This window comes from Pristis pectinata, chromosome 5 (assembly GCF_009764475.1).
Source record: "Pristis pectinata isolate sPriPec2 chromosome 5, sPriPec2.1.pri, whole genome shotgun sequence".
NCBI classification, from domain to species: Eukaryota; Metazoa; Chordata; class Chondrichthyes; order Rhinopristiformes; family Pristidae; genus Pristis; species Pristis pectinata.
The window spans coordinates 116,416,444-116,438,419 of record NC_067409.1 but is presented as its reverse complement, the minus strand read 5'-3'; the positions used below and the strand labels follow the sequence as shown (position 1 = coordinate 116,438,419).

Here is a 21,976-nt window from a genome sequence, read left to right as displayed (position 1 = left end):
TTATCTTAGGACTTAGGGACAAGGAGGAAATGGAGAGAGAGAGAAAAAATGAGGGTGGTTGTCATGAGAGGGGCAACATTATAAGTAAGCCATCGAACTGTTCTGGGAGGACTGTCACCATAGGTCTTTATCATTGGATAATATATTCTTCAGCAAGGAGGCAACCAGGTAACAAGCACTTGTAATGATGCTGTGGCCTTCTGTTGATGGTAAGATTCTTGCCTTAGCTCAAGGCACAGCTCCACTGCAATGTTTTAAATGGCAGGTTGAACATGGCACAGCTGTGTAAAAAGTGCATGAGTGCTTTTTCCCAGCTGCTTGGACATGCAGCTTGAACTTGAGGTCTCTATCACTTGCCTCTCAATGAGCACCAAACCACCATGCAGCATATCAGATTTAACTGTGTATGGGATGTCTACTCCACGTAATCCCATTGCTTCCTGTGCAAGGTTACCAGTTATAAATATGATCAACATTGAATTGCTTAATTAAAACCCAACATGGTGGCATTTATCTTTCTTAAGGCACTTTTTGTTTCGAAGTTGAGCATGATTAATAACTTAAGAATGTGTTAAGTTCACATTAATGGCGAGCCCTGGTCAATTGACAGCCCTGTTTTAAACTGAAGAACGTTTAGTATAACCCTGGTTTGCACCTTCAATTTGTTATAAAATTTTATTTTGTATGTATTTGTTTATACACCCAGCAGTTCTCCATGCAGAAAGCAGGTTCTTGCTCAAATTACAATTCACTAAAGTGATCTTAAAATTAAAAGGTACATATGTCATTGTGGCTGTCCTGCACAATCCTTCCTTATCCATCTCCATCAGTTTGCTTTTGACACTGTTGACCATACCATCCTCTTCCACTGCACCTACTTCCATGCAAAATTGTGCACTGACCTGGTTCCAACCATATCCACCCACAGCAAGAGAGTGTCCCACAAGGGCTCCTCATTCCTTGCTCCCCCCATTGATCATTGAGTATTACTTCCTTTTTTTTTCCCAGTATCTATTTGTAACCCCCTGCCCCCCAGCTTTGTATACTTTTTGGTTGCCAGCTTTTATCCATTCTGGCAAGTGTTTCAAATCAACATATTCTGCCCTTAGTCACATGGCTACTTTGTAGCACCTTAAGGGCCAGTTGAAAATCCAGGCTACATTATGCTCATTGTTTTAGCCCTGCTTTCTCCATTACCTCAAGGAATACAGTAAGGTTGGTTAAGCATAACTTTTAATATATTTGCTGATTATTCTTTGTTATAAGATTCCAGTTTTCCTAATTTTCCAGTACATCTTTGCATAAGGACTCCATTGCCTTTTCCCTCAACAACGTTAAACAGATTGTTCTTACCCTCTTTTTAAAAATAGGATTCACAAATTATCCTGCAATTCTCTGGCAATATTCCATTCTCTAATTATGTAATAATACCTCTTCTGATTTTTAAAAAAAATTATACAAATAATATTGGTTTACATTAATCTACAAATACATTGTGTAGCTAAATTAGAAAGCAAAAGAAAATCATAAGTCACCCATCCATATTCTTCACAAGTTGTTTTGAGGAAAGATCTCTGAGCTTATTAGCAGCATGATAAATTCTTACACTGGGAAACACTGTGGAGAATACAGTGTAAGTAAACTGTGTCCTAGGCAAACTAAATTCAGTAGATTTGAGTCTTAATATCATCAGCTGTGTAATATTTATAGTTCTTTAATCACACCATTATATTGGTCTGAATCCCCAAGCAGTAAGCTGCCAATTGCAGTTAAATTACGGGATGTCAGCACTTAGCTAAATGTATCTCATTATATCTCTGAACAGTCAAACATCAATTCCGTCGAGCAAGATGGATTTAGTGAAATAATTTCATACCCAAATCATCTGACCCTGAAGCAAGTACATTTTTGTTACGGCTGTGTTTTGAATGTACACAACTCGATATTTTATTATTCAAAAAAAATTAAATGTTCAAAACTGTTGCTCGTGCCATGATCAATTTCACAGTACTTTGTCTTTAAATTTCAATTTCTTACCTCTTCATTCTCGTAACACTGCTGGATACAGACATGAATATCATTGTCCTGTAATGCATAAAGTACTGTCTTGTGTTTAGATTATTAAAAACACTGAAATGTGAATTCCTTTTTTCACATTAGAGAACATAGAACAGTAAGGCCTTTCAGCCCATGATGTTGTGCTGACCTATACAAACACCTACTCCTTGATCAATCTAACCCTTCCTTCCTGCACAGCCCATAACCCTCTATTTTTCTTGCATCCATTTGCCTATCTAAGAATCTTTTAAATGTCCCTATTGTATGAGCCTCTACCATCAGTCCTGGCAGTGCGTTCCAGGCGCCCACTACTCTCTGTAAAAAAAAACTACTTCTGACATCTCCCCTGAACTTTCCTCCTCTGACCTTAAACTAATATCCTCTGGTATTGGTCACTGCCACCCTGGGGAAAAGATGCTGGCTGTCCACTCTATGCCCCTCAATCTTATACATCTCTATCAAGTCGCCTCTCAGCCTCCTACGCTCCAAAGAGAAAAGCCCTAGCTCGCTCAGCTTTTCTTCGTAGGACATGCTCTCTAATTCAGGCAGCATTCCTGGTAAATCTACTCCGCACCCTCTCTAAAGCTTCCACATCCTTCCTACAATGAGGCGACCAGAACTGAATACAATACTTTAGGCGTGGTCTAACCAGAGTTTTATAGAGCTGCAACATTACCTCACAGCTCTTGAACTCAATCCCCTGAATGATAAAGGTCAGCACGCCATATGCCTTCTTAACCACCCTATCAACTTGTGCAGCAACTTTGAGGGATCTACGGACTTGGTGCCTAACACCTCTCTGTTCTTCCACACTGCTAGGAATCCTGCCATTAACCTTGTACTGCACTTTCAAGTTCATTCTTCCAAAGTGTATCACTTCACTTTTCCAGATTGGACTCCATCTGTCACTTCTCCACCCAGCTCTGCATCCTGTCTATATCATGTTGTAACCTACGACAATCTTCTACACTATCCAAAACACCTCCAACCTTCGTGTCATCTGCAAATTTACTAACCCATCCCTCCACTTCCTCATCCAAGTCACTTATAAAAATTACAAAGAACAGGGGTCCCAGAACAGATCCCTGCGGAACACCACTAGTCACCAACCTCCAGGGAGAATATGCTCCATCTATTACCACCCTCTCTGTCCTGTGGACAATCCAAATTTGAATCCATGCAGCCAAGTTTCCATGGATCCCATGCCTCATGACTTTCTGGATGAGCCTACCATGGGGAACCTTGCCAAACACCTTACTAAAATCCACATACACCACATCCACTGCTCTACCTTCATCAACTTGTTTTGTCACCTCCTTGAAAAACTCAATTAGGCTCGCGAGGCACGACCTGCCGCTCACAAAGCCATGTTGACTATCCCTAATAAGACTATGCTTCTCCAAATGCTTGTAAATCCTGTCCCTAAGAATCTTCTCCAATAGTTTGCCTGCCACTGACACAAGACCACTATAATTCCCAGGTTTTTCCTTATTACTTTTCTTGAACAAGGAACAACATTTGCCATCCTCCAATTCTCTGGTACCACTCCTGTGGCTAGGGAGGACACAAATATCTTAATGTTCCTAAACTATGCTTTTTAATCATCTGTTTTAACAATAAATTTTCACCTTTGTTACAAGTTGTATTTTTCCATGCAGATGAACAATCATGGAAACGTCCTATATATCAGTTTCATTCAGGAGTTGCTTCCTAGCTTTTGAAATCATTCCATTAAACACAACTCATTGAATTATAATCTGTTCAGCATACACAAATGATGTTGATTGTGACAGAATGAACAATACAGGTTGGAAGGCATTATTTATCTGGTTACTAAATAGTTACTAAAAAGGGAAGTAATATTCCTCAATGATTGAACATAATTTGTTATTTGGTTCCTTTGAAATCAATAAAATAAAAGGTAACAACCGCCAATTCTCACAGCTGGCAAATGCACAGCATAGGTATTAAAAACAAAATGCTGGAAACACTCAACAGGTCATGCAGCATCTGTGGAAAGAGTTAACCTTTCAGGTCCAAGGCCCTTCTCACAACTGGGAAAGAGAGAAAACAATCATCAGTAGCAGAGAAGGTTGGGGGGGGGGGGGGGTGCAGGAGATGTTAAGAACAAAGTGAATATTTCTGATGAGACTAAATGAGTAACGTAGCAATTAGAAGCACATTATGGTTACTTGTCTGTGTAACATGCTGTTAATATGTGACTGTGGAACGTGGCCAGCAAGCAGATTATATCAATAGATAGAGAAACACAGAGTCAAAAATCACAGACGGATAACTGGGAGAAATGGCCAGTTCTGATAAAGACAGGAAGAGCAAGCAAGCTATCAAAAGTTGGAGAATGTGACAGTGAGTCTGGAATGCTGCAATGGGTCTAGGCAGATGAGGTAAAATTGCTAAAACCTGTGTTGGCTCTTGCTGCATCAGTGCAAGAAGCCATGGACAGATAGGTCAGAATGGGTGGGGGAGTGGAATTAAAATGGCAGGAAACCAGAAGCTCAGGGTTACTCCTGTGGACTGAATGCTGGTGCTCTGCGAAGTGGTCACTCCATCTGCATTTGGTTTCTCTATCATAGAGAAGACCACATTGTGAAATGCACTAGATTAGAAGTGCAAGTGAATCACTGCTGCAACTGTAAAGACTGTTTGGGTCCCTGAATTGTGGGAAGAGGTGAAAGGAAAGATGTTGCATCTCCTGCTGTGAAACAGATAAGTGCCATATGATGGGGAGAGCTTGATGGGGATGCAAATGCAGACCAGGGAGTTGAAGAGAATGTTCTCTGAAATACAGAAAGAGGGGTGGGAGGGAAGGAATGTGTGTCTAGTGATGGAATCTTGGAACTGGTGAAAATTGTGAAGAATAGTGTGTTGAATGCAGAGGCCGGTGAGTGAAAGGTGGGGATCAGGGGAACTCTGCTTCTGCTCAGTTCAGGAGAGGGTGAGAGAGCAGAGATGTGGTTAAAAGCTCTACCAACTATAGCGCAGGAGAAACCGTGGTTCGGAAAGATTATGTTTCAGAGGCACCTATACAGGATATTTCATTATTGAAGAAAATGTAATGGAGACAGAGGAACAGGGCAAATGGAATGGAGTCCTAACAAGAGGCAAAATGGAATGAAGTATAGTCAAGATTCCTTAATACAGTGTAGGCAGGATGGCAGATATGGCAATGGAATGCTCCTCCTGTAGGATGTGGGAATTCAGGGAACTTGATGGTCTCCCTGATGACCACACTTGTGGGAAGTGCAGCCAACTTCAGCTCCTGGAAGACTGGATTAAGGAGCTGGAGCTGGAAGAACTGAGGAACATCAGGGAGGCTGAGCGAATCACAGACAGGACTTTTGAGTAGGTCGTTACACCCAGAGGGCAGGATTCAGGTAGTGGATGGGTGAGCACTGAGAAAGGGGGGAGAAAAGTCAGTGCAAGTTCCCCGTGGCCATTCCTCTCAGCAGCAAGTATATCCCTTTGGATACTGCTGAGGGGGATGACCTCTTGGGCAAGGTAGCAGCAGCCAGGCCAGTAGCACTGTGGTCGGCTCAGAGGGGAAGGGTGCAGTCAGGCAGAGCGATAGTCATAGGGGACTCGATAGTTAGGGGGACAGACAGGAGATTCTGTGGCCGCTGAAGAGACACCAGGATGGTGTGTTGCCTCCTGGATGCTGGGGTCCTGGATGTCATGGAACTGTTGCAGAATATTCTTAAGGGAGAGGGCGAGCAGCCAGACGTCGTGTTGCATATTGGTACCAATGACATAGGCAGGAGAGGGCTAGAGGTCCTGCACAATGAGTACAGGGAGTTTGGAAGGAGGCTGAAGAGCAGGACCTCCAAGGTAGTAATCTCCAGATTACTTCCGGTGCCATGAGCTAGTGAAGTAAAGAACAGGATGATAGCACAGACAAATGAATGGCTGGGGAGATGGGGCAGGGTTTCAAGTTCTTGGATCATTGGAACCTTTTCTGGGGAAGGGGTAACCTGTACAAGAGGGACGGGTTGCACCCGAACTGGAGGGGAACCAATATCCTGGCAGAGAAGTTGGTTAATGCTACTGGGGAAGGTTTAAACTAGTTTCGCAGGGGGATGAGAACCAGAACAACAGGTCAGTAAGTGAGGGAACGGACAGGAGGGCTGATGTCAGGGAATGTTCTATTAGGCAGATTCCTAATAACAGATGTGAAGGGACGAATGATTTGAAGTGTTGATACTTTAAATGCTAGGAGTATTATGGGCAAGAGTGATGAATTTAGAGCATGGATCAGTACATGGAACTAAGATGTTGTGGCCATTACAGAGACCTGGTTGAGAGAGGGACAGGAGTGGGTGATTGATGTACCAGGGTTTCGAAGTTTTAGGAATAATAGAGGGGGCAAAAGAGGGGGAGGAGTTCACGGCAGTGTAGTGGTTAGTGTAACGCTATTACAGCGCCAGCGACCCGGGTTCAATTTCGGCCGCCATCTGTAAGGAGTTTGTACGTTCTCCCCATGACTGCGTGGGTTTCCTCCGGGTGCTCTGGTTTTCTCCCACATTCCAAAGATGTACAGGTTAGGAAGTTGTGGGCATGCTATGTTGGCGCCGGAAGCGTGGTGACACTTGTGGGCTGCCCCCAGAACAGTCTATGCAAAAGATGCATTTCACTGTGTTTCGATGTACATGTGACTAATAAAGATCTTATCTCATCTTAATTGGAGATAATATATCAGCTGCACTCCAGGGAGACAATGGAGGGCTTGGATACAGAGTCTATATGGGTAGAACTAAGGAATAGGAAGGATGCAATTACTCTCTTGGGGGTGTACTATAGACCTCCCAACAGCCACTGAGACATTGACGAATGGATATGCAAACAGATTAGGGAAATGTGTAAAAATTACAGGGCTGTGGTCATGGGAGACTTCAACTTCCCTGATGTAAATTGGGACCTTTTTAGTGCAAGGGGGTTAGATGGGGCAGAATTTGTCCGCTGTATCCAGGAAGGGTTCTTAAATCAATATGTTGACAGTCCAATAAGGGGAGAGGCTATTCTGGACCTGGTGTTGGGTAATGAGCCTGGCCAGGTGACTCACCTATCAGTGGGTGAGCAATTGGGGAACAGTGATCACAGTTCATCAACTTTCAGGATAGCTATAAGGATAGGTATGGGGCTAGTGGGATGGTTTTAAATTAAAGCAGGGCTAATTATAAAGGCATAAGGCAGGAACTAGGTAGAGTAAACTGGGAACACCTTTTCGCTGGCAAGTCCACGTCCAAGTAAGTGGGAAGTGTTTAAGGATCAAATACATTGGGTACAGGAGAAGTATACCCCGATTAGAAGGAAGGACATGAATGGCAAAATAAGGGAACCTTGGATGTCCAGAAGTGGTGAAGTCAAGAAGAAGAAGGACACGTATGTAGAGCTTCAGAAGTTAGGATCAGATAGAGCATGTGAGGACTATAAAGAAGCTAGAAATGAACTGAAGAAAGAAATTAGGAAAGCCAGGAAGGGCCATGTAAAGTCCTTGGCAAGTAGCATTAAGGAGAATCCAAAGGCATTCTATACCTACGTCAGGAATAAGAGGATAACGAGGGAAAGGGTAGAACCACTTAAGGATAAAGAAGGGAATCTGTTTGGCTGCAGATGATGTGGGTGAGGTTTTGAATGAGTATTTCTCTTCAGTATTTACCTAGGAAAGGGACATGCAAGACACAGAAATTGGAACTGAGGGTGGAAACATGTTGGGGCATTTAGAGGTCAAGGAGGTAGTGTTAGGTCTCTTAAACAGTATTAAGGTGGATAAGTCCCTGGGGCCCGATGGGATATACCCCCAGTTACTGAGTTAGGCAGAAGAGGAAATTGCTGGGGCCTTAACCAGTACCTTTGTGTCCTCTTTGACCGGAGGACTGGCGAGAGGCTAATGTTGTTCCTTTATTTAAGAATGGAACAAGGGAAAATCCAGGGAACTATACACCAGTGAGTCTCACGTCAGCTGTAGGGAAATTGCTGGAAAAAAATCTTAGCGATAGGATATATGAGCATCTGGAATCCAATGGGTTGATTAGAGAAAGCCAGCATGGTTTTGTGCAGGGCAAGTCGTGTCTTACTAACCTGGTTGAGCTTTTGACAAGGTGATGAGAGAGATTTATGAAGGTAGAGCTGTGGATGTCATCTACATGGATTTCAGTAAGGCATTTGACAAGGTCCCACATAATAGGTTAATCAAGAAAGTTCACATGCATGGGGTCAGTGGAGAATTGGCTGTATGGATCCAGAACTGGCTTGCCTGTAGAAGACAGAGGGTGGTGGTTGAAGAGACTTATTTGGGCTGGAGGCCTGTGAGTAGTGGTGTTCCGCAGGGATCTGTACTGGAATCTCTGCTGTTTGTGATGTACATAAATGACCGGGTTGAGTACGTTGATGGATGGGTTAGTAAGTTTGCAGACGATACCATAATTGGAGGAGTCGTGAATACTGTAGAAGAATGGCAATGGATACAGTGTGATATAGATCAGTTTCAGATGTGGGCAGAGAAATGGCAGATGGAGTTTAATCCCGATAAACGTGAGGTGTTGCACCTTGGTAGGACTAATGTCAAGAGGCAGTACACTCTTAAGGGCAAGACCCTTAACAGTGTTGAAGAGCAGAGAGACCTTGGGGTGCAAGTCCAATACTCATTGAAAGTGGCTACACAGGTAGACAGGGTGGTTAAGGCGGCTTATGGAATGCTTGCATTTATTAATCGAGGCGTGGAATATAGGAGTCAAGAAGTTATGATGCATCTCTATAGAACTCCGGTTAGGCCGCATCTAGAGTATTACGTGCAATTCTGGTCACCTCACTAGGAAGGATATCGAGGCTTTAGAAAGGGTGCAGAGGAGTTTTACCACGATGCTGCCTGGATTAGAGGGCATGTGCTATCAGGAGAGGCTGGACAAACTTGGGCTCTTTTCTCTGGAGTGGTGGAGGCTGAGGGGTGATCTGTTGGAAGTGTATAAAATTATGAGAGGCATAGATAGGGTGGACAAGCAATATCTTTTCCCCATTATTGAGTGATCCAACACCAGAGGGCATGGATTTAAGGTGAGAGGGGGTAGGTTGAGAACAGATGTGAGGGGTACTTTTTTTACTGAGGGTGGTGGATGTCTGGAATGCATTGCCTGATAGGGTAGTGGAGGCAAATTCATTAGGGGCTTTTAAGAGGGGCTTGGGTAGGCACATGAATGAGAGGAAAATAGAGGGATATGGGCATTCTGTAGGGAGGAGGTATTAGCTATGTCAGCACAACATTGTAGGTCAAAGGGCCTGTTCTGTGCTGTGCTGTACTGTTCTATGTATGACTGTGGGAATCAATGGCTTTTTTTAAACGTACATTTATGGCTACCCTGTCCCTTGTGATGAAGACAGATCTGGAAGAGGAAGGAAAGAAACAGAGATAGACCATGTTAAGGTGAGAGCAGGGTGAATAATGGCATCAAGAGTAGTGAAATTTGAGTTTCATATGGATTGTAGGATTGTAAGACTGTTCCACTTATTCCAGTGATTAACTATCATAACTAAAATTAGATAATAAAACAGCAGCACTGTGGTATAATGGATAGCTGGAGATCATCAATATCTATCATGCCATCATTTTGTTCTCTCACATCTTCAACGATTTGTGTTAATCTTCCCCATCTAGATCCTCTGTATCTTGTAAACTGCAAGAGTGAACAGCTGATCTACTTGTAATAATTGCCTAAGCAACTCAAGCTGCAGCAATGGGAATGTAAATATCAACTCTACATTGAGTGGTCTTGTAGAACTACTGCCTCACAGCGCCAGTAACCCAGCTTCCATCCTGACACTGGGTGCTGTCTGTGGTGTAGGTACATTCTGTGACTGCATGGGTTTCCTCCTACCTCCCAAAGACACGCGGGTTGGTAAGTTGGCCCTGGTGTGTAGGTGAGTGGTAGAATTTGGGGGATGGTTGATTGATGAGAATATGGAGAGAACAAAAAAAAAGTGATTAATGTAGGATTAGTATAAACAGGTGGTTGATGTTCAGCATGGACTTGATGGGCCAAAGGGCCTTTTTCCAAGTTTTTCTGACTCTATTCAAATTTGTTACCATAAAATAATTTTCTCTTTGTGTGTTAAATACCTTCTCGTGCATACAATTAATTAAACTGAACCAAAACACTAGGTTTGATCAACAGATGCAAAAATCATTAAAATGATTTTAGTATTAATTTTATTGCTGCAAAATCATCAATGCCCTGTATTAGATGATGAAAGGACAATCAAATGACTTACTTTTTATAAACAACAAATAAAACATTTTAAAGCACAGCTTCAATGTACAGAGCTTATTTTTCTTCACATTTGTTCTTAGGACCTTAGTGACACTGCAAAGTTGAATGTATTGCTCCTATAGCATTAAATATCTCAGGTGTGGAACTGGAATCACACAAGATATAATGAGTGAATGAAGGTTCTATTCCTAGAAAATAGCGGGCAACCTAATACTCATTTTCTTATAAATTAGCTCACAAAATACCAGATTTATCAAATTCATTTTCACTTTTTGCCATGGTAGAATTATAAACTCAAATTTTGATTTGGCCCAATGACACCATAACCAGTAAAGCTACACTATATTAAAAGAACACATTTATTGAACCATCCTCATGTGACAATTTGAAATAAAAATGTATGATTAACTTAAATGACTATAGATTTATTTATTTATTATACAACTGAGGACAAGTTTTGCATGCCTTTTTCTTAGTTTTCTTGATTCCTCCAGGCTAATTTCACTTTCAACCATATGATCCTTTGTGATGGTATCCCATTAACTGAGTCCCAGGTCCATGTCAAGTCTCAATATATACTCTGAGAAGCATTTAATGAGGTGCCCAGGTTGACATGCCTTTTTTCCATCTTGTGCTTTTTGATACCATGTAATTCAAATCATTTCCTATCCAAACTAAAATTTAAAATACCACTTTATGTAACAATGGGCAGATTATTTTCTGACATAAATTATTAAACATTAAATTGAAGGTTTTTGTTTAGTATCAGCTCTAGCCACTTGTCTCACACTCATCTTGTTCTTACCATTCCTCTTCCATCGATGCCCTCGTATTGATAAACTTGTGACTGCATTCCGAGATATTCTGGATGACGTTGGAGTTATCTCTACTTGAATACAACGTGGCGCATCTTTAGAAGATTTTAGGGCAGAAGGGGGTAATGTACTTTTGATGGCATTTCCAACCTACAAAAAGGATCATTAACAAAAAAAAATTAAATTTAGCATTTGCCATTTTATAAAGAAATTTGGTAAGTAGAGCTGCACAACCTTTCACTTTTCATGAAAATGACACAGGTTCTTCAACGCAAAGCGTTAACTCTGGTTCGCTTTTCACACATGCTGCCCGAACTGGTGAGGTGCTTCCCCTATCGTTTTTACCTCACGGCTTTTCAATCACCACAACTGAATAAGCATGTACTTTGCAACTGCTGCTTCAGTATTTAATTCTACCATCACATTTAACTCAAGCAATACAGAGATGAATAAAGGTTACATAAGAACAAAACAGAAGCAGAAATAGGCCATTTGGTTCCTTGTGCCGCCCAGTACAATCAGTGCCACTTTCCTGTAGCAACTCCATATCCTGCGAGTCTGGTAATACCAGAAAATCTATTGATCCAAATATATTGAGCCCCACAATCCTCACTGATGGAGAATTCCACAGATTCACCATCTCTGGGTATAAAAAACTTTTCACCCCTAAGCTGATTGATAAATCAGCTCTAAAGTCAAGAATGTATAGGCTCAGTCTGCTTTAAACTTCCTTCACATGACAAAACTGTCTTCTCAGGAATCGATTAGGAACCTTGGCTGCAAGTTCTCACCCTCCCCTGTTTAATATCTGATTAAACAGATCCGGCTATAATATCTTGTACAGTCTTAGAGCCAGGTAAATGGTACATGGCTCTAATTACTACAATGGTTCCTGGAATGAAGGACTGCAGATGCAAAGATCATTTAGAGGCTGTTGAAAGATTTAATATGTAAAATAATGAGAGGTCAGGACAGAATAGATAGTTGGGGGGGTGGGGGCAAGGATTGGAATTCATAGGCGTAAAATACAAGGAGAAAAAAAAATTAAGAGTGACATGAGGAAAAAATATTTCCCAACAGAGTGAGGTTGGAATCCAGAATGCACTGCTTGCATTTGTGGTGGAGGTAGGTTCCATGATGGCTTTCTAGAGGAAATTGAATATGACGGAGATAAATTTGCAAGGCTACAGAGAAAGGGCCAGTGTGCGCAATCAGAGAGCTGCTCTTTCGAGAGCCAGTGCAGACAAGTGTCAAATGCCTCCTTCTGTGCTGTGGCATTCCATGATTCTACATTCAATTAATTTGGCTGAAGGGGCAGCTCATTCCTGCTTCTAGGTTGTTATGTTTTATTTATGTTCCTAAATACTTATTTGGATTTGGAGACGCAAGTTGTCACAAAAAAAAAGCAGCTTATAAATCAAAAACCAAAATGAAACTCAGCTCCAAAATCTTAGAGAGTCAGATGATTACCCACCAGTAAAGGTTCTGGAAACATTTCCAATTGTGCTCTGTACAACACATCATCCAGTGCTTTGCAGGCCAGGTCCCATTCTCCGTTATATCTGAGGAAAGCACAAATTATAATTGAAACAGTAAGCAATATTAATCAGCTATCAATACAAAATGGTAATTTGTGTATAATACCTTCAAATAAAAAATATATTCAACATTCCAATCCAGGCCAGAGTAAAATGCCTTATTAGATTTTAAATGAGAATACCCAAACTCCTTGCCCATCTGCAGTGCTGAAGAGTTGTTATACAGATTGCTGTGATCTGGTACAGAGACAAAGGAGCCCTTAAGCTTGTGCATGACACATATTTCCAGTAAGTATTCAACTGTTCAACCAAATCCCATTTTCTCTTAGAAGAGCATCTTAAATAGAACTTATAATATATGAAAGCTGAAATACAATATTATACTTACATAGCATAATAAACAGCTGTTAGCATGTGCACCATGAACTCTGGAGAGACTGGTATTCTGCTATTGACATTTTCATATTTCTTCTGCAACTTTCTTGGATACCCACTAACACATACTCTGCAAGAAACAGCATGCATAACTTAGATACTTTTAATTTGAGAAAGCCCAGAAATTCATGATTTCAAACCTTTCTCTGCCTCTTACATCCACACTCCTCCCACCTCTCATCCCTAGACAAATGAATAAGCCAAAGCAGAAATACAAAATCAGCCACAGAACATGTGCAAGCAGAGACACTGAAAAGCTAATATGAACCATAAAACACCATGACACTTATGTTGCAAATACATGACACTACCCATAATATTCGGTTGGGGGGGGGGGGGGGGTGTGGGGGGGAGGGGGGGGGGAGAGAGAAATACCTTTGCCGAATACCTTCACTGACAATGTTTAAGACCATCCTGAGGGGGAAAAGACTCTGCAGTTTCAAATTCATGATACCAAATCCAGAAGGGATGACCATTTTACAGAATACATCTCTTCAGTATGCAAGTGTACCCTCGGCTTCCAGTTACCTGCCACTTTTATTCCCCATCTCACTCAGACCTCTGTCCTTGCCCTTCAGCACTGTTCCAATAAATACTGATGGAAGCAGCTCAACTTCCAACTACGCACGTAATAGCCTTCTAAAACTCAAAGAATTCAACAGTTTCATATAATCATTCCCTCCACTGTCCTCTGGTAATTTCAAATGATAAAGCATTTATACTTTCTCCACTTGGACATATTCTTAATTGCCCAATTGTTACGGACTCAGTGAAAGTCCCTTTAAGATAGAGAGTGTGTGTGTATGTGTGTGTGGGGCGTGCTTACGTCAATAGAAGATAAAGGACGTAATGACGTTGTTGAAGAAGAAGAAGAAGGAGAGAGAGAGAAGGGAGAGAGACACCAGCCTGCTTGTTTTCTCTATCGATGGATGAGAAACAATAACTGTGTTTGCCACTGAAATCCATGTATGGAAGTTGGAAGTAATCCGGTGGAGTTCACTTTGTTGCTGACCTGTAGAAGGAAACAGGTATTTGTGTGTGGACGACCACGGTTCGGATGCTTTTCGGGGTGAGCAAGTCACTACCGAGTAAACACTGAAGTGTCGTTTGGGTTCCATCGTGGAACATTTGGATTTCGTATGTACTCTCTCTATGTTTTTCTACATCTACATCTTATCTTCAGACAACGGTGGTTGTTGAAGAAGCCCTTGCTCATGTTTCACCTTATGGCTTGCGGAACTGAACTTTAAGAACCATTCAGGAACTGGGAGTTTTGGACTTTGTCACACACACACACGACGAGTTTAGTTTTGGGGTTAACGTTCGAGGTTTAACATTCTTGAATTCTAACATACTAACATTTTTACTTTTATTTTACGTATTATCAATAGTAGTGATTAATAAAATAGTTTTTAACACTGAAACATGCTCAGGGTGTTTCTTTTGTTGCTGGTTCATGACACAATTTTCACCTATTTTACTCACACCTTGTACTATCAGCTCTTTTGTTGTTTAATTTCTCCTGCCTTCCATTCTAACAAAGATCTTCTTTTGTCCTCTTCCCATCTTAAATTTTGTTTTGTAACTCCCAGTGCATCCGCCAGTTCTGAAGAAACATCAAGCTGAGATGTTAACTGTTTCCTCCACAATGTTGTCTGACTGCTGACCACTTCTGCATTTATAATACTTATTTATATTTGCAGCATATTCCAACATTTCACTTTTGTTGAAGAGGAAGAACCTATTTCACTTAGCAGGGGTAGATCTAAGCTAATCGGTGGAAGGATGCTGTTTCATGTCTCCAGCGATGCTGGTTCAACCTTGACATCAAATGCCGTCTTGTGGAGTGACTGTTTTCTCCTTGGGTGCTCTGGCTTTCTCCCACATCTTGAAGATATAAAAACATAGAAAAACTACAGCACAATTCAGGCCCTTCAGCCCACAAAGCTGTGCCGATCATGTCCCTACCCTAGAAATTACTAGGCTTACCCATAGCCCTCTATTTCACTCAGCTCCATGTACCTATCTAACAGTATCTTGAAAGACCCCATCGTATCAGCCTCCACCACCGTTTCCGGCAGCCCATTCCACGCACTCACCGCTGAGTAAAAAAACTTACCCCTGACATCTCCTCTATATCTACTCCCCAGCACCTTAAACCTATGTCCTCTCGTGGCCACCATTTCAGCCCTGGGGAAAAGCCTCTATCTACCCTATCAATACTTCTCATCAACTTATACACCTCTATCAGGTCCCCCCTCATCCTCCGTCTCTCCAAGGAGAAAAGGCCGAGTTCCCTCAACCTGCTTTCATAAGGAATGCTCCGCATTCCAGGCAGCATCCTTGTAAATCTCCTCTACACCCTCTCTATGGCTTCCACATCTTTCCTGTAGTGAGGCGACCAGAACTGAGCACAATACTCCAAGTGGGGTCTGACCACTTATGCTGGTAGGTCAAGTGGCTACAGTAAATTACTCATTAGGTATTAGTGTTAAAGGAATCAAAGGGGACTTGATAGTCACCTGAGAGAGAATATCAGGTGGTGAAGAGACAAATCAGATGCTGGTCTTCATTAGCTGGGACATAGAATATAAAAGCAGGGAGGTCATGGTACAACTTTAGAAATCTTTGGTTAGATCAGAGCTGGAATATTGTGTGTAGTTTTGGTTCCCACACTAAAGGAAGGATGTGATTGTACAGGAGGGGATGCACAGAAGATTTACCAGGACGTTCCAGAATGTTTCAGTTATGTGGAGAAATTGTAAAAGGTTAAGTTTGTTTTCCTTGGAACAGAGGAGGCCAAGGGGGGACCTGATAGAGGTGGGTGTACAAAATCATGAGGGCATAGAGTGAGAACTCCTTCCTATAATGGAGATGTCCAAAACTCAAAGGCATTGGTTTAAGGTGATGAGTAAGAGTTAGAGGGGATCTGAGGAAGCATTTATTCAGCTAGAAGGTGGTTGCAATCTAGAACACTTTCCCTGAGAAAGTAGCGGAGGCAGGTATTGCACAACACTGTAAAAGTATCGGGATAAGCACTTGAATCACCACAGTGTAGACTACAGACCAAGTGCTGGTAAGTATGATTAATATAAATGGGTATTTGCCATGGACATGGTGGGCCAAAGGGCCTGTTTCTATGCTGTACGACTCCAATTCTACATTGCAGGGCTACAGGGAAAATACAGAGGGAATGGGATTGATAGCATTACTTCTGGGAACTGGCACTGACCCAATGGACCAAACCATTTCCGACTATGGTTCCAGTCAGTCTTTTTTTAAACTCTAAAATTGGCAGAGTTCTTGAACTTACTCCCTTTTAGGTAGTGGAGGCAGTTATCTATTTAAATTAAGTACCTGGATAAATACCTGATCTACAGGCCTACAGATTGGTGTTAATTGCTGATACAAAGGTGAATCTCAATGCTGATCAGGGAATGGTCAAACATCTTTTGCCAGTAGGAGCAGCAAGCTCTTCCAAAACAGCAATGGCAGCTAATTAAGCTAATCAAGGTGAATGTGCACTGTCAGAGTGACAGTATGGATCAAATTTTTTTTTGTCAGGAAAAGTATTGTTTGGGTATTGTGGGTCCATCTTCTGCCTGCAGGATTTCCCAGATGATGGATATTTCGATGCAACCTGCAGAATAGCTGCTGGATGCCTGAAGCTGCTGCAGCTCTTCAGAGAGAATTGACACTATTAGTTCTGAAGACAAATGCTTTGTGTACTATCCCTTTATGTCAGGAGAGTCCAAACGTACAAATCTCCTATTCCAGTCAAGGATGTTTTGTCAGGTTCCCACCGGTTTTAAGACCACCACTATCATCCCAGTACCGAAGAAAAGCAAGGTAACATGCCTCAATGACTACCGACCAGTGGCTCTGACATCCACCGTCAAGAAGTGCTTTGAGAGGTTGGTCATGGCATGCATCAACTCCAGCCTGCCAGACAACCTGGACCCATTGCAATTTGCCTATCGCCAAAACAGGTCTACAGCAGATGCCATCTCTGGAGCATCTGGACAGTAAAGACACCTATGTTAGACTATTGTTTATTGACTACAGCTCTGCCTTCAATACAATAATCCCAAGCAAGCTTGTCACCAAGCTCTGAGATCTAGGATTCAACACCTCCCTCTGTAACTGGATCCTTGACTTTCTAATAGACCGTAATCAGTGAGGATAGGCAGCAATGCCTCTGGCATGATTATTCTCCACACTGGTGCCCCACAAGGCTGTGTCCTCAGCCCTCTACTCTACTCCCTATACACTCATGACTATGTGGCCAGATTCTGCTCTAACTCCATCTACAAGTTTGCAGATGATACCACCGTTGTAGGCCGTATCTCAAACAGCGATGAGTCGGAGTACAGGAAGGAGATAGAGAGCTTAGTGGAATGGTGTCATGACAACAACCTTTCCCTCAATGTCAACAAAAGAGCTGGTCATTGACTTCAGGAAAGGGGGCAGTGTACATGCACCCGTCAACATCAATGGTGCTGAGGTAAAGAGGGTTGAGAGTTTCAAGTTACTGGGTGTGAACATCACCAACAGCCTGTCCTGGTCAAATCATGTAGATGCCATGGCCAAGAAAGCTCACCAGCGCCTCTACTTCCTCAGGAGGCTAAAGAAATTTGGTTTGTCCCCTTTGACTCTCCCCAGCTTCTACCGATGCAGCTTAGAAAGCATCCTATCTGAATGTATCACGGCTTGGTACGGCAACTGCTCTGCCCAGGACCGCAAGAAACTGCAGAGAGTTGTGGACACAGCCCAGCGCATCATGGACACCAGCCTCCCCTCCTTGGACTCTGTCTTTACCTCTCATTGTCTTGAAGCAGCCAGCATAATCAAAGACCCCACCCACCTGGGACATTCTCTCTCCTCTCCTCTTCCATCGGGTAGAAGATACAGGAGCCTGAGGGCATGTACCACCAGACTTAAGGACGGCTTCTACCCCACTGTGATAAGACTATTGAACGGTTCCCTTATACAATGAGATGGACAATGACCTCACGATCTACCTTGTGTGACCTTGTAGCTTAGTGCACTGCACTTTCTCTGTAGCTGTGACACCTTACTCTGTACTGTTATTGTTTTTACCTGTACTACCTCAATGCACTCTGTACTAACTCAATGTTACTGCACTGTGTAATGAATTGACCTGTATGATCGGTTTGCAAGACAAGTTTTTCACTGTACCTCAGTACAAGTGGCAATAATAAACCAATACCAATACCTTCCTTGCCAGATGTGTCAAGAGAGCAGAAAACTGCATCAAAATTAATTACCTCCTCAGGATCTGGTCTAGCAAACAACAGACCAAGTTGACAATTAAATAGACAGAAAGGGAGTCATCATTCACCCATCTCCAACTTCAAAATCAGGAATCGTGACTAGATAGGTATTAGATATTTATTTTAGTCACATGTACATTGAAACACACAGAGAAGTGTGTCTTTTTGTGTTACTGAGAATGTGCTGGGGGCAACCCCCAAGTGTTGCCACTCTTCCGGCACCAACATAGGTATATGCAGGACAACCCAGAGTCTGCCACACCCGTGACAAAACTGGATATGTGAAATTATAAACTCGAAGGCTACCAGACTGAAATGTTGTAAAGAGAGCAAGTACTGCAATCTGTGCGATGCAGCAGGCTACTTCTATTCAAGGGGGAACTAGCAAAAACTTAACTCCCCTCCTCCCACCAAGGCTCCAGTCAAGAACGTCATGAGGGAGAGGAAAGAAAGTAAGGCTGTAAGAAGCTGCCAAGCATGGTCAGCCCTTGGCCTCGACCCTCACTGATAAGAGTCAATGGAAGAGGTGGCAGGGGAACTAGCAGATGATGAAAAGAAATACAACAGGAAAAGAAGAACATCTGCATGAAACAGATAAGCTGCCAAGAACTCCAGGGCAAGTAGCAAGAAGCAGGAAATATTCTTGTCTGATATCAGCAGCTGGTTCTCATCCGCTGATGAAGCAACACAAGCAAGGTGGCGCCACTAGCAAAAGAAATTGTAAAACAGGGAAAGAAAGGAAATAGAAATAACATCCCCGCCAAGAATAGGCAAAAAAAAAGGCCTGGTGTACCCCAATCGAAGACTTCAGGAGTGGTGAAGTATCATCCACACTGGCCTTGCTGTCCCTCTGCACTCTTGGACACCTCTGGGAATTTAGGAACAGCACAACACCCAATTCAAATGAGCTCTGGGGAAACCAGGAGCAGCCCAATGCCAAATGTAACCAAGCCAGAGGTACTCAGGAATAGTGCTGTGTCTAATGCAGTCCATTTTCCAGAGACTGGGACCAAACTTAGTGCCCAAAGCAACCCAGGTTCAGGAACCTGAAAGCAGTAAGCCTGAAGAATCAGGAGGAGGCAACTCAGATCAAAAATCAAGCCAGTCTCCCCTCAACAATGCTGCTGCTTTCAGAGTAGAACTCAGCCTCAGCAACTGCATCTCATCCTGCAGCAAGACCAACAGTTTAAGCAGGTAATGGACATGCTGGAAAAGAATAACTACCTGATGTGATGCAACTTTAGGCTTTCCACAAGTCAGCTATCAGCATAGATATGACAGTGGTCTCATGGGCCAGAAGTAATAGTTGCCACTCCTCTGATTTGGGTATTCTACTGTGGAACTTCACAAGTTTAAAAATGTAGTTAGTAGCAGTCTCCTTGCAGTGGACATAATACATTCTGGCTAGAAAATGCATATGCCCTAGCTTTGAAAAACAAATGGTTTGGTTTCTTCCAGCAGTTCCCACTGCTCTTGGTGGAGTTCAGTCACTCTGGTCAGCGACTTAAAGAACCAATCTGCCTGGAAATCGGTGACCAGTGGTGTTCCGCAAGGATCTGCTTTGGGACCCCTGCTCTTTGTGATTTTTATAAATGACTTGGATTAGGATGTGGAAGGGTGGGTTAATAAGTTTGCAGATGACACGAAGGTTGGTGGTGTCGTGGATAGTGTAGAAGATTGCTGTAGATTACAACAGGACATCGATAGGATGCAGACCTGGGCTGAGAAGTGGCAGATGGAGTTCAACCCGGAAAAGTGTGAAGAGATAGACTTCGGGAGATCAAATTCAAAGGCACAATACAAGGTTAATGGCAGGACTCTTAGCAGTGTGGAGGAACAGAGGGATCTTGGGGTCCACGTCCACAGATCCCTCATGGTTGCCGTATAGGTTGATAGGGTTGTTAAGGCGGCGTATGGTGTGTTGGCCTTCATTAGTCGGGGCATTGAGTTCAAGAGCCACGAGGTAATGTTGCAGCTCTAGCTCTATAGAACTCTGGTTAGACCACACTTGGAGTATTGTGTTCAGTTCTGATTGCCTCATTATAGAAAGGATGTGGAAGCTTTACAGAGGGTGAAGAGAAGATTTACCAGGATGCTGCCTGGATTTGAGAGCATGTCTCATGAGGATAGGTTGAGTGAGTTAAGGCTTCTCTCTTTGGAGAGGAGGATGAGAGGTGTCTTGAAAGAGGTGTACAAGATGATAAGAGGCATAGGTCAAGTGGACAGACTTTTTTCCTGCACGAAAATGACTAACACGAGGGGGCATAATTTTAAGGTGATTGGAGGAAGGTATAAAGGGGGATGTCAGAGGTAAGTGTTTTTTTTTACACAGAGAGTGGTGGATGTGTGGAGCGCACTGCCTGCAGAGGTTGTGAGGGGCAGATACATTCGGGACATTTAAGAGGTTCTTAGATAGCCACATGAATGACAGAAAAATCAAGGGCTACGTGGAAGGGAAGGGTTAGATAGATCTTGGAGCAGGATAAAATGTCAGCACAACACTGTGGGCGGAAGAGCTTATACTGTGCTGTAATGTTCTATGTTCCAAGCATTGAAATCTTACTGGTTGGTGATGGGATAGTCTTTGGAGTGGTTTGAAGGTCAGCACAACATGGTGGGCTGAAGGGCCTACATTGTGCTGTATTGTTCTATGGAAAGGACTTCCTTGTCAGTTACTACATGCACGGCCGCAGTCTCAGGGCCATTGCATGCTGCACTCAGAGCAGCTGTGCATGTAGTAACTGACACACACTAAGAAAAACATCAACTTCCTGCTGGAAGATCATCAACTCAGGAAAAGACGAACTTTGGTCTGCCTTAAAATTGCTGATTTTCCAGTGCAAGCTGTCTACAACTTCACATTGCAGGTTGACAAATTCCAAGATGTCCGTCTACAAGCTGAGGCACACACAAGCTTGATGAAGCTCCCATAAATGCTACATGTGGAATGGCCGACTTAGGATCCTCCCATTGTTGCACACTGATGGGCAGAAACATGTCTAAAATCTTCAGATTTATCATTCATAGAATGTATGTGAAAGAGAAAACATCATGCAAATTTAATGTAAATAGCATGCATTTTGAATTGTGAATGGGGACATACAAATGTACTTTATTGCTTATCTTCAAAGTTTTCATAAAGCAGTTCTTGCACTTAAAAAGACAAGCAACTTCTGTGGTGAATTTACTTCATATGCAAATTATAATTGCATTCCATCATTGCACTTGAGTAGGACTATAAGTACTTGAAAAACTGCTGCTGCATAATCAAAAGCACAAAGTGCAAGTTCAACGAAAAAAACCTGCATGTTGACTCAGTAGTATCAAAAGACAAAATCTTGTAAAAATGGAACTAGTGGTATGTTTGGGTGATATTGCCCCTTCATTCTCACTGAGCACCATAATATGTTCTGCCAAGATAAAAAGATGAATGATGTGAAAAGTTCACTCAAAAGAATACTGCTTTGCATTTAGCTAGCTTACACTTGACCAGAGTGTTGTATACACAATTAGCTATCTAGAGATTCAAAAGCACAGCATAAAACACAGCTTTAGTT

The 21,976-nt window shown here is 42.5% G+C and overlaps 1 protein-coding gene across 5 annotated transcripts in view; it reads right to left on the bottom strand.

The window, feature by feature from the left end:
- hycc1 (hyccin PI4KA lipid kinase complex subunit 1) overlaps positions 1–21,976 on the bottom strand; it is a 110,801-nt gene that overhangs the window by 7,819 nt on the left and 81,006 nt on the right. For all 5 annotated transcript variants that reach the window (XM_052015384.1, XM_052015388.1, XM_052015389.1 and 2 more), the window contains 3 exons: positions 13,079–13,195; positions 12,627–12,714; positions 11,143–11,302 (listed from right to left, as the gene is read on the bottom strand). In XM_052015384.1, coding sequence (XP_051871344.1) covers positions 11,143–11,302; positions 12,627–12,714; positions 13,079–13,195 — 365 coding nt within the window. The remainder of the gene's footprint in view (positions 1–11,142; positions 11,303–12,626; positions 12,715–13,078; positions 13,196–21,976) is intronic.